This window comes from Indicator indicator, chromosome 26 (assembly GCF_027791375.1).
Source record: "Indicator indicator isolate 239-I01 chromosome 26, UM_Iind_1.1, whole genome shotgun sequence".
In the NCBI taxonomy this organism is placed as follows: Eukaryota; Metazoa; Chordata; class Aves; order Piciformes; family Indicatoridae; genus Indicator; species Indicator indicator.
The window spans coordinates 13,497,428-13,510,642 of NC_072035.1; the positions used below are offsets into that span (position 1 = coordinate 13,497,428).

The window sequence follows — 13,215 nt, forward strand, 5'->3', positions numbered from 1 at the left end:
GGGTAAGGGGAGGGGCTGGAGGTGGCAACAAGGCAAACTGGGAGGGGAATGGGATGGTGGTGGGGAGGGGGTGTGCTGAGCTGCTGGGTTTGCTTTTGAACTCAAAGGAAAACGAAAAAAAAAAACAGGAGGGAAAAGGGGGGAAAGTCACAGCGAGGCCGACGACTCTTCCGCCTGCTTTCAGCCAGCGTCCATCCCTCTCGAGTGCTGTCGGTGAACATTCACTTCAAGGAGTCTTGCAAAATACTCTCAATTTTCTTATCAACAAAGTGGGGGGGCGGGGGTATGGGGGGGTGGGTTTGTTCCTTTTCCCATGATTTATTTCCCTCCCCCCAGGGCTACCGCTCTTGCACTTCTCTGAGCGCCCTGGTTAGCTGTTCTCACTCCACTCTGGCACCATGCCCACGCCGTGGACCGAGTGGTACTGGTGGGGCGAAAGGGTTCGAGGCACGCCGTGGGAATAGAGGAATTCTGCTGGCTGTAAGCTGCTGGGAGGGGACTGGATACCAGTTTGAGGTCCACACTGCCGGACGATGGGTTGGTGAGAAACGGAGCTCTGGTGCTGGAACATGCTATGGGTGTCTCCTAGTTGGGGGGAGGTATGGTTGGCCACGCTGCTGAGGCGGGGCATGAGCGGCCCGGAGGTGAAGTGGGCAGAGAAGTGTTGGTAGGGTAACCTGTCCATTGGCTGCATGGCAGACACTGTGCAACTGCTGTAGGAGGGCACGCTTGGCCACGTGTTACAGCTGATGTCTTCTAGGCTGGGCACTGGGTCCGTGGGGGGAGCAGAGCTGGCATACATACATGCTTGGCGCTGGGCTGATTCAGTCCTGTACGAAGTGTTCAGTCCCTGCTGCTGGGAGTAACTGGACCTGTAGAAAGGATCCTCTTCTGCTGGAGAGGTTTCCATGTAGGGCTTCTTGTAAGGATGCTCGGTGGTGGAACATTCCTCATCTGTGGGGAGAGAAAACTCCTGCTAGTGAACGACAATACCGTGCCCTCAGCTGGACTTCCCTCTCCTTGGTCCTCATTTTAGCAAGGACGCAGTCTGAGCTGGGCCAGACACTACACCCACTTATGTCAACATAATTCCAGGTCCTGTCTTTGGAATCAATCTGAATAGAGTCTCCTGAAACCAAGCCTTGCACTAATCATAGAATCATAGATTCAGTCAGGGTTGGAAGGGACCACAAGGATCAGCCAGTTCCAACCCCCCTGCCATGGGCAGGGACACCTCACACTACATCAGGCTGGCCACAGCCTCATCCAGCCTGGCCTTAAACACCTCCAGGGATGGGGTCTCAACCACCTCCCTGCACAACCCATTCCAGGCTCTCACCACTCTCATGGGGAAGAACTTCTTCCTCACATCCAGCCTGAATCTCCCCACTTCCAGCTTTATTCCATTCCTCCTAGTCCTACCACTACCTGATAGCCTAAAAAGTCCCTCCCCAGCTTTCTTGTAGCCCCCTTCAGATACTGGAAGGCCACAAGAAGGTCACCTCGGAGCCTTCTCTTCTCCAGACTGAACAGTCTCAACTCTTTCAGTCTGTCAAGCCTTCTGAAACCAAGCCTTGCACTAATCAAGCCTTGTACTTGGCCCTGCCTGCTGCACTGGAGAAGTAGTTAGCTAGGAGCTCTGGAAGGGAAAAAAAAAAAAAAAACCACCCAATTTGGAAGATGCTGGAGGGATCCTGATGCTTCGCTTGCTTAGTGATACCCCATGTGCACTCCCACACTGCCAAGCTCCTTGCTTCCTTTCTGCTGGCACTTTGACAAGAGGAGGAACATCTGGCTGTGGATCTAAGAGAATGCTCCACTCCCAGCTGAGAGGCTCAGAGCTGATGCTGTTAACTAGAAGCCTCTGCAATGGTATAGGTCTAAGTTGGACTTGAAGAGTAATTTCTTCCCCCAAAGGGTTGTCAAGCCCTGGAACAGGCTGCCCAGGGCAGTGGTGGAGTCCTCATCCCTGGAGGGGTTTCAAAGCCATGGAGATGTGATGCTGAGGGATGTGGTTTAGTGGTGATCTGGCAGTGCTGGGTGAGCAGTTGGACTTGATCTGAAAGGTCTCTTCCAACCAAAAGGATTCTGTGATTTTTGAGATAAATGAGACCAAAATGGAGACTACAATAAAAACCCCTCCAACCCAGGGAAGCATCAGCCTTGGCACAGTTGAGACAATCAAATTTGGAGTTTCCCAGCTGCAGTCTTCAGCTGTGCCAAGGGAGCAGGGGACACAAATCCATGCCAGGCTGTGGTGTGCTGTGTGCTGGAGCCAAGGGTGACAAAAAAGAAAAGTAAATTTCACAGCTAGAAACAACCAGGCACAGCTTGCAGAGCCCTTTGTTTCCTGCAGCATCCCTGGGCCAACAGAGGGAAGGAGATAAACAATTTAGGTGAAATCTCTTGGGTGAAGCAAAATGAAGACATGAGCATGGAGTTTTTTATTCATCCACAGGGTCATCAAATGAAATCCAACTCTGCTGGAATGGATGGCAAAGTTCCCAGGGACAAGCACTTCACCAAGAGATTCTAAGGACAATGAGGCAAGGGAAGAAGAGCTGCTCCTGACCTGGATTAACTTTGCTGCTGCTGCTGCTGCTTCAAGAACAAGATTTCTGGTGCAAGAAGAAAACCACCCCATTAAACTTAAGGTCCTTTTGGCTGCACCCTGTCAGCAGGAGTAATATTTAGGAGAATACCACAAGAAATGACCCTCTCCAAATTGTCTCAATGTTTGGAGCTGCAATTTTTTTCCACCACCAAAATACAAAGATTAAAAACAACAAACAAGCAAACACAAAAACACCAGTTTCACCAAAAAAAAAAAAGAGGACTAAAACATCTGTCCCCCATTTGCCAAATCAGGAGTCTTGCTGCTGGGCTGCTCTAACATGAGCATCCCTTTGGAGGAGGTGCCTCTTTTGCTCCTTGTGAGCACACACATGGACATGTCCTTCTTGCTGTAAGCAGCCATGGGACCTCTTTTAGAAGCTGCTTGTGAAATAACTCATCACTCCCCCCTCAGGTGTCTACCAAGTCTCAGAATCCTAGAATTGATTTGGTTGGAAAAGAGCTCCAAGATCATCAAGTCCAACCATCAACCCAACCCCACCATGGCCATTAAACCATGTCCCAAAGTGCCATGGCCACACATTTCTTGAACACCTCCAGGGATGGGGACTCCACCACCTCCCTGGGAAGCCTCTTCCCATCCTTGACCCCTCTTGCAGCACAGAAGTTTTTCCTCATCTCCAACCTAAACCTCTCCTGGCACAATTTCAGGCCATTTCCTCTTGTTCTATCACCTGATCCTAGGGAGAAGAGACCAACCCCCACCTGGCTCCAACCCTTTGAATAATCCCTGAAAGGGGAGTTGTAGAGGGCAATGAGGTCTCCTCTCAGCCTTTGTTTCTCCAGGCTGAACAACCCCAGTTCCCTCAGCTACTGCTCCTCACCAGACCTTTCCTCCAGACCCTTCCCCAACTTCATTGCTTTTCTCTGGACACGCTCCATCACCTCAATGTCCTTCTTGGAGTAAGGGCCTCAAAACTGAAGCCTTTGAGCTGTGGCCTCACCAGTTCCCAGTCCACAATAACTACCCCTTAAGTCCTGCTGGCCACACTGTTTCTGTCCCAAGCCAGGATGGTGTTGGCTTCCTAGCCACCTGACCACACAAGCCATGCAAAGGCCACAGTCCCCTGAAAGACCAAGAGTTGGAAGCACAGAATTAAGCTCCCTTCTGACCACGATTCTGTCACAGGAGGAACATCTGGAAGAACAGCCTGAACTCTGGCTTTTATAGCCAGCCTGTAAGTTTTGGATCTCCAAGCCACCACTGACTAACAAGAAGACTGGGGTGGAGGAAACAATGTCTTGTAAAACCAAGCATTGTTCTGCTAATAAAGTTTTCAGCATCACACCGCGGCGCTCTGCTGGCGTCGGGAACCACTGGCTTGGGCTTTGCCTGTTGAGCTTCATTTTGATTTTGATTATTCTTTTTTTTTTTTTTTTTTTTAATGCACAACAGGCACACTCTGGGTTGATTTGTTGTTTTGTTTTGTTTTCCATTGTGGAAAACTAGGCCTGACTTACAACCTGAGGTTGCTGGTTTTCCCACAGAGCCATCACCCTGCTTGCCATGACCCCAGCGGAGCTGCGGCGCTACGGATCTGCTCCCCCAAATCAGGGCAGGTGGAGAGAGAGAGAGAAACAAAAAGCAACCAGAATTGCAGTGGAGAACCCTACAGGGGACCACTCTTTTCTTCTGTAAGCTCTTCTGATGGCTCCTGGTGGCTTCTCTAGAGCCAGGCTCGCTGATGTCAGATGTGAAACGGCACCACTGCTCCAGAGATTAAGATGTGTGAGGACATTGGAACCATCCCCCTGGAGGACATAGTCACTAATGAATCACTTAATGAGGGAAGTGTGGCCAGCAGATTGAGAGAGGGGATTCTGCCACTCTGCTCTAGTGAGACCCCACCTGCCTGCTCTGAGGCCATCCCTCTCCTGGGAGAGGGTTCCAGAGGAGAGTCACAAAGATGATCAGAGGGCAGGAGCACCTCTCCTACAAAGACAGGCTGAGAGAGCTGGGGTTGTTCAGCCTGGAGAAGTGAAGGCTCCAAGGAGACCTTACAGCAGCTTTCCACTACATGAAGGAGGCTACAGGAAAGCTAGGGAGGGACTTTCTATGAGGGTTTGTAGTGACAGGATAAGGGATTTTAAGCTGCAGAAGGGTAGATTTAGACTGGATGTTAGGAAAAGTACACCCTCTGTACTCTGAGGGTGGTGAGGCTCCAGAATAGGTTGCCCAGGGAGGTGGTGGAGGCTCCATCCCTGGAGACATCCAAGGTCAGGCTTGGTGGGACTCTGAACCCCCTGACCTAGTTGTGGATGTCCCTGCTTACTGAAGAGGGGCTGGACAAGATGACCTCTAGGGTCATCTAGACCCTCCCAACCCAATGCATTCTCTGAGTCACTCTATGACTGTATGCCATGTGAAAGGGCACTGTCCCTCTACATATTAAGACATGTAAGAATACAGTATCCATCCACATGGAGGTCATAGTCACTAGGAAAGGATTGCACCCTACCCTAACAGCTTCTGCCTGCCCTCTGGCCCCTCCTCCTGGAGATGTTCCCATCTATGCAACCTCAAAGTGCTGGAGAGGGAAAAGAACAGTCCATCTTCATCATCAGATAGGATGGTGCCAGCTGATGAGTTTACACCAATCCAGACTCTCCACCACTGATCCCACCACTCCTCCCAGAGAAGCCCAAAGCCAGCATGGATCAAGTTAAGCCCATCCCTGTGGTCTGCAGAGGCAAATCTGAGGGTGGAAAGGGGACACCTTCAAGTAAGAGAATGGCAAAAGGTGGACAAGTCAGAGCTGCCACACAATGATGAAGGCCGAGTCCAAAGTCATCTCCACCTGCTCTGGAACCTGGGCAGCCTGTATCAAGGCCACGATTCTCTCCCTGAAGAGCTTCTCACCTCCTCAGCATCAGCATAAGCAGGACATAGGAGATAACTGGTTTGCTGAGGGTTTGATCCTTGATGCCAGTTGCCTGGCAGCCCTTCACTGTCCTTTTTCTGTTGCCACCTAGCCCTAGGAGGTGGTGGGCACCTCTGGGAGATGCTGACCATGCTGGGAGACGCTGATCATCCTCCACTTTTGTTGCTGTTCTTGGCAGCTGAGGGCTCCCTGCGCAAACCTCAAAAAGCAGAAGGTTCTGCCAAGCAGGGGAAGCAGCCAGGGCTTGGGAAAAGCTGCTCCGAAGTGGATCCAAGGAAAACTGAGCCTGCAGAATGGGGTGGAAACTGGCTCCTTCACAAGGAATTTGATGATCTATCTAACGAAGGAGCTCGAGCGCGAGCAGTGAGCGGTTCCAAGATTTCCGGTATTTACTACTTCCAGCTGGGTTGTAAATACCACACAAATGGCTTTTTAAATGGAATTTTCCCAGTTCCAAGATTAGGGCCGGTCCAGAACGAAATGCAAACATGTGAAATCTCTGGGCTCACCTCTTCCCTTGGTGTAAATCAGGAGATCTCCCTCCCAATCCGTGACAATCCACTCCCCAGGAAGGAAGACAATGAAGGATGGGACCCAACTGGTTTAGGGTTTGAAGCTCACCCACATTTACCAGGGCACTACAATAGGTTCATCCCAACTTTGTGAAGGAGACACAATGGGTGATTATCACACTAACACTCTTGGTTCATCCTGTCTGGTTTCTAGTACGAGCCTGATTAGTCAACCCCAGTGTGCAAGCCTGACAAGGGTTGTCAAGGAAGAGAAGCAAGGGGAGAAAGAAGATTCAATCAAAATGAGCATCTTTAAAGGAGAAATGAGAAGGGCATCCCAGGAGGTGAAACCCAAGCCATGCTAGGTACTGCAGCAACCACAGGGTTTGCAGTATGGCTGCATTGCTTTGCTGGGGAACACAACAGGAAGGGTTGTAGGACACAGACAATCCAACACCAAAAGCTGGAACTTCTCCCAGAGGCAGCATGTTGCCAGCACTGCCTGCAGAGGCATCTCCTGATGGGAGAGAAGGATGTTTATACAAAGCTGCTGAAACTGCAGTGCCACAAGCAGCATGGCTGCATAGCAAAACTGGGAGTGCACCAGCCCCCTGAAGATGATCTCACCATGCAGGCAGGCTCTTCTTCACCCTCAGTGTCCCACCAGTAACCTTGCTCTGGGCTCCACTGCATCTACCCAAGCTGCAAACACCTCTAGCTGCAGCATAGCTCAAGTCTTGGCCAACTCATTGCATCTTCTAACGTCAGCAGAACAAGCAGCAGGCATCCAACACCTGACTTTTGTCCTACAGATTCCCTGAGTGAAAGAAAAGCTGGGTGGCATGAGGGAGACATCAGTTCAGCCAGCAGACAGCTGTATCCACCCTGTTCATGAGGAGAAGGGAGAAAGGATTTGCTGTATCTCCATCAACCTCATCACAGGATGAAGGAGATGAAAGACACATTCTCCTCCATGGCCAGAGTCATGGCCAAACTAGGTGGCTGAAGGACATGGTCCTTGCTGGTTGAAGCCAGTGGATTCTGCCACATCTTTCTTCTCACTCAGAGTGCCAACATGACAACCTCCCCAGGGAGAGCCTGTTTCAGTTGCCTCTTGATCAGCATCACAAGCATCCCAGAGATCTGCCAAGTGGTTGAGATTGTGTAAGGCTGGGAAGGGGCAGAGGCTTAGCAGGATGGCTTTGGAATTCACAGGAAGTCTGAGGGAGAGGATAACACAAGGGAAAACAAGCCTCAGAGCCCTAACTGGGACATGGGGCTGAAATGAAAGACAGAAAGCAAGCTGCCTGTTGGTTGATCTTGTTGGGCTCCTCAAAGCACAGCAACGAGATAATGAGAGGTGCAGAACAACCAGAGAAAAGGCAAAGCTTTAGTTGGTCTTTGATGTGGATTTTTAGGCTACAAGACCTGAGGCCACTCCTTGGTAAGATGCAGGATTGGAGTTAAGCCATCCTCTCAAGACCAGTGACTCTGGGAAATGCCAGAAGCAATCCCAATGCAGGGCTGGAATACAATGTAAGATGAGACTCACCTTCAGGATGGCCATTAACCAGCGTTCATCATGTTCAGAAGGTGCCTGGAGCAACAGCCCCACTGCACCACACCAGGGTCATTCCCAGCACTGTGACCCCACACTTCTACCTGCACACCAGTAATTGCCAGACTGGAGGCTCTGGGATGTGTCCTTCCCTCCTTCCTAACCCAGGAGAGCATCACCTCCCTGAAAGAGAGGAGCCTTCAGAGATAACATCCCCTCAGAGTCCTGCTGCTCTCCCCTAATGTAACTCCATATCAGATCTCCAGGGTGAATCCATCTTGTCTTGACAGCTAAGAACAACATTGTCAAGCACAGAGCTAAATCTTTGCCTTAGGTCACCAAGGAAGGAGAAGTTGAGTAAGAGGCCTTTGAGTTGCTCAAATACAGACTGAGCCTAAACCAAGACTTGCCCTCTTGATTAGAAAGACACCCCATGAGATGTCAAAGCTGGAAGGAGCCATATCTGAGAGGCTATCTCAGAAAACAGAAGATACAGACACCAGCTGCTCTCAAACCCAGTTGAATTGCCCTCTGTCCCTGCAAGCAGTTAACCACAGCCACTCCTTTTTCCTGGAGAAAAGGAAATCATCCGTTCGAGATAAATCCTAAACCAGCTGAGGAGGAATGTTTGGGGAGTGGATGATCCAACAAAGTCAATATAACTTCCACTCCAGAAAGTGGACAGAGGTGTGCTGGGGCTCAACATGCTCTTGCTCTCATGTTCTCAGAGATGGTGAGGCTTGTTAACAGTTAGAAAAGCAGGAGAGCTCTGAGGGAAAGTTTAATATCATACTTAGAGGCTGAGAGAGTTTGGGCTGTTCAGCCTGGAGAAGAAAAGGCTGCACGGAGACCCTGGAACAACCTGCCAGTACTTGGAGGGAGCTACAGGAAAGCTGGCAGGGACTTTTTTCTAAGGGTTTGTAGAGATAGGACGAGGAGCAATGGATTGAAGCTTGAGGAAAGCAGATTCAGACTGGAGATTAGGAAGAAATTCTTTTCAGTGAGAGTGGTGAGACTCTGGAACAGGTTGCCCAGGGAGGTCATGGATGCCCTCTCCCTGGAGGTGTTCAACTCCAGACTGGATCATAGAATCATAGAATCAGTCAGGGTTGGAAGGGACCACAAGGATCAGCCAGTTCCAACCCCCTGCCATGGGCAGGGACACCTCACACTGGATCAGGCTGGCCAGAGCCTCATCCAGCCTGGCTGCAAACACCTCCAGGGATGGGGCCTCAACCACCTCCCTGGACAACCCATTCCAGGCTCTCACCACTCTCATGGGGAAGAACTTCTTCCTCATGTCCAGCCTGAATCTCCCCACTTCCAGCTTTATTCCATTCCCCCCAGTCCTATCACTCCCTGACACCCTAAAAAGTCCCTCCCCAGCTTTCTTGTAGCCCACTTCAGATACTGGAAGGCCACAAGAAGGTCTCCTCGGAGCCTTCTCTTCTCCAAACTCAACAGCCCCAACTCTTTCAGTCTCTCCTCATAGGAGAGGTGCTCCAGCCCTCTGCTCATCCTGGTGGCCCTTCTCTGGACACCTTCCAGCATGTCCAGATCCCTCTTGTAGTAGGGGCTCAGAACCGGACACCCCCTGGACTGGATGAGGCCCTGAGACCTTAAAGCAACCTGGTCTAGTGCAAGGTGTCCCTGCCCATGGCAGGGGGGTTGGAGCTAGATGATCTTTAAGGTCCTTTCTAACCCAAACCATTCTATTATTCTGTCAAAAGGGAGAGGGGCAGAATATTATGGGTAATGTTATTTCCCAAGTTCAGCAAAAATCTGTGCTTGGTGTTTGAAGGAAGAGCTTGAGATGAAACCTTGGATCACGTTCTGATTTATCTGAGCAGAATTGCTCATCTCGGGTGACTTCTCCTTTCTTTCTTCCCTCCTTTCTTTCTTTAATTAATTTCACTTAGCAAAGAGCTGCTTTGGCAGCTCAGCTTGGCTCTCTGTTTCCCATTAACTTTGTGTTCCTCTTCTTGAAGCCCTGGTGGCTGGTTTTGATTTACTGGGACGTACGGGGTGGGGGAAAGGCAGAGGGAGGAAAGGAGAGACTCAAGCTCCTGAGACCTCCAGCTTCACGGAAGAAGCCAGTGGTATCAGACAGGACACTGCTTCTCTTTGATTAAAGCATTTGGCGGCTTTGATAAAAGGCCCTTAACTGCTTGTGCCACTCAAGCCATCCTAGAGATAATGAGAGGCCATCAACCCTCCCAGACAAGGACTCCCTTGGCTTGTCCCCTGCACTTTGGCAAGGGCCACTCAGGCCAGAAGGGGCCGGGGGGAGCTTAGTACAGGGCAGATAGTCGTCTCGTTTGTGACAATAAGAGGAAGTGAGATAATTGGGGGATTGAGGGAAACCACCCATGGAGACACCACTTAATGGGAATCCCAAAACTGGAAGGAAACCTCTGTTGATTCCTTATCACCTTCCAATGTGGAGGCGAATGATGAATTGCCCTGCGGTGCGAGGACACGCAGCAGTCAGGAGATTGTCCAAAGGGGGTTGGTGCCATTTGGGCCAGCTTGTTTTGGTTAGGGTGTGCAGAAGGGGAAGAGCAGCAGTGAAATCTCAGCTCCCAGGACAAAGGAGCACTGAGAATGTAGCACAGGCTGAGGGATGCCAAAAGTGAAGGGGATGTGTCGTGCTGTCACCAGCAGCAGGGCTCTGCAGCAAGCGGTTTGTGTCCTAGCACCTTGCATCCAAGGTCCCACATCAGTGTAGGGGTAGCAAAGGCCACACACCACACTTCTGACCTTAGGGGACAATCAGGGAGGCTGCTGCAACTCCTTACTCCCCTACCTTGCAGCTAGCTCAAGCCCAGTATCACCATTCTGTTCATCACCTGATCTAGGTAGGGATGTCTCTGCTTACTGCAGGAGGGCTGGACTAGATGACCTTTAGAGGTCCTTTGCAACTCAGTGCATTCTGTGATTTATGATTTCCAGTCACAGACTTCATGCATGAGGGCTGCCTGGTCATCTGAAAGGGCCAGAAAACGATGCCTCTGTTTTCCAATGATCAGCTCAGTCTCAGGAAAATGCTCAGATTTCTCGAATCCCAGACAGGTTTGGGTTGGAAGGGACCATCAAAGCTCATCTAGTTCAACCTCCCTGCAGTCAGCAGTGAGACCTCCAACCAAAGCAGGTTGCTCAGAGCCCTCAACCACCCTGACCTGGAATGGTTCCAGGGAGAGAGCTTCTATCACCTTTTTGGGCAACCTGGGCCAAGCTTTCACCACCCTCAGCATCAAACATTTCTTCCTTGTCTCTAGACTAACTCTCCCTCTCTTTAGTTTCAGCCATCAGCCCTTGTCCTGTCACAACAGGTCGTGCTCAAAGGTCTGTCCCCAGATTTCTTATCCCCTTTAAGCACCAAAAGGCTACAAAAAGGCCTCCCTGGAGCCTTCTCTGGGATGAGCAACTCCATCTCTGTCAGCCTGACCTCGCAGCAGAGGGCTTCCAGCGCTGCTGTGGCCTCCTCTGGCCCTGCTCCAAAACGTCCATGTCTCTGCTGTGCTGAGGACTCCAGAGCTGGCCCCAGCATTGCATGTGGGATCTCAGCAGCAGAGGAGCAGAACCACCTCCCTCCCCATACAGGTGCACACATCACTGTGCTGTTTCAGCATTCAAGGAATTCACTAAGGGTGGGAGGGAGGTTTCTACTACTCTCCTGCCTCATCTGCCAGCACTTCCCAGCATCCATTACCTTAGCCTGTGTGTCTACCCTGCACATCCCAGTGCCCCAGGGGTTATGTTACTAAAAATAATGACATGTGGCTGACTGATAGGACCATGCAGGGAAATAGGAAGGGATCTGCTGTGAGGAGAGGCTACCAGGCTGGAGAAATTCTTGATGCTTTCAAATGCCATAGTGCATGCTGACTCCTGCTCGATTTTCCCATGCAACCTAGGCTAAATCCTGAGAAAGAGGAACAAGAATGGGCAGTAACTATCTCCTGCCCACCCCACAGTGATGCATTCAGCCCTGGGAGTTCCCTGTTTTCTTGAGTGCCTGGGGTGGAGCTGATCCTAGGCTATCTCAGTCCAGCAAATGCATTTAAGAGTTTCCATTGCTTTGGGAGAGGGAAGGAGAGAAGACAAACAGCTCACTCCTGCCCATCCCATCACTACCACAGGGCTCTTCACACCAGGGCAAGGGGAACAGCTCTCAAGTTGATCTCTCAAGCTCTGTCAAAGCAGGTCAGTCACAGCAGAGGGGAACAAGCATGGATATCATGATTTCCAATCCCATGTCCTCTTCATTAGAGCATTTAAGTGGAATTGCTTTCTGCAGACAGACAACTGTCTCCCAACTGTGAGAGCCTGAGTTGAAAACTGTGCAAAATCCAAGCTGTCAAGGTATCTCCTCTTGGAGATTAACCCTGTCTGAGGGGCTATGGAGACAGATAAGTCATCTTTATCTCCAGCACCAGCTAATCTTACTGAATGTGGATTCAAGGTGGGTGAAAGGCACTGCCATCCCTCCAAACCACTCACTCCCAGCCCAGCAGAAGGGATGGGATTTTAAGCTGACACTGGTGAGAGGAGCTTCCCAGCCCGGCTTGGAGGATCTGTCCACCTCCAGCACACATCCCTCATCCCTTGCTCATCCTCAAGTGTCATTGACAAAACTGGTTGGGGCTGGCCAGCCTGTGGGCAAGGAGGAATATCCAAAACCAAGACTGACAGTCATGTTAAGAAGGAGAAAGACCAAGTGGGGAGCAGCCAAGGTCTGACCTTTTCTCTTGGTGCAGTGGTAGATCTGGCTGTGATCCTGGGAGATCGGGTAGGGGTTGGCAGGTGGTAGCAGGTCCTGGGAGGTGCTGGACACCCCATTCTCACACTGGTACTGGGAGCCCATGTTGGAGGAGGCAGAAAGGACCCTGGTCTCACCACTGAAGGGGCTGTGATTCGAGGACACTTTTTGTCTCACCGTGCTCCTGGGAACAACCGGGTACTCCTTACTAAAAGGAAGGAAACAAAACAAACAAACAAGGCAGAAAAGGAATCAATTAATAGCTAGAACAGTGGAGTCCTACATGAAGGCAGCACATTAGTGTCATGGTGTTTGTTTAGGCTTTCAGGGAGAGAGAAACATCCCTCCCAGGAGACCGCAGCCCCGTCACGCTTGATTCGTGCACCACCCCTCCGTTTCACTTTCCTCTCAGTTTCTTCCCCTTCAGATTCAGGCCTCTGCCACCCCAAGTGCTATTTTATACCCTTACACACCAGAGATATCTGCAGCTGGAGCAAAATAAAGACTGATATCTCCATATCCTGATAGCACTTGTCATTTATATACTGTTTATGGTGTACACGTGGACGTGCAAATAAAAGCTTGGCAGAAGGGAAGTTGTCTTGGAGAGGGATCAAATATTTAGGTCTGCTTTTCCCCCTTATGGTAGTTGTCCCCATTCCTTTCTTCCAGAGCCTGCCAACCTGATTGTCCTGGATGGGGGATCCCTGGCCCAGAGAGCACGCTTCACTCCAGAGCTCTCAGAAAAGAGAAATAAATACATCACCAAGGGCTGATGGAGGCAAGAGCCTCTTGCCTTGGTGGAGCCAGGCTGGCAGGGGGAGCAAACATGGAAAGCCTGGTTTGTTCCCCTGCTCTGGAATCTGG

The 13,215-nt window shown here is 50.7% G+C and overlaps 1 protein-coding gene across 1 annotated transcript in view; it reads right to left on the reverse strand.

Annotated features, from left to right (window-relative positions):
* Positions 1–370: 370 nt before the first annotated feature.
* Positions 371–13,215, reverse strand: part of TBX5 (T-box transcription factor 5) — a 48,944-nt gene continuing 36,099 nt past the window's right edge. The window contains exons 8-9 of the mRNA XM_054392745.1: positions 12,330–12,556; positions 371–954 (exon numbers count right to left, since the gene is read on the reverse strand). Of these exons, the coding sequence (XP_054248720.1) occupies positions 371–954; positions 12,330–12,556 (811 nt within the window). The remainder of the gene's footprint in view (positions 955–12,329; positions 12,557–13,215) is intronic.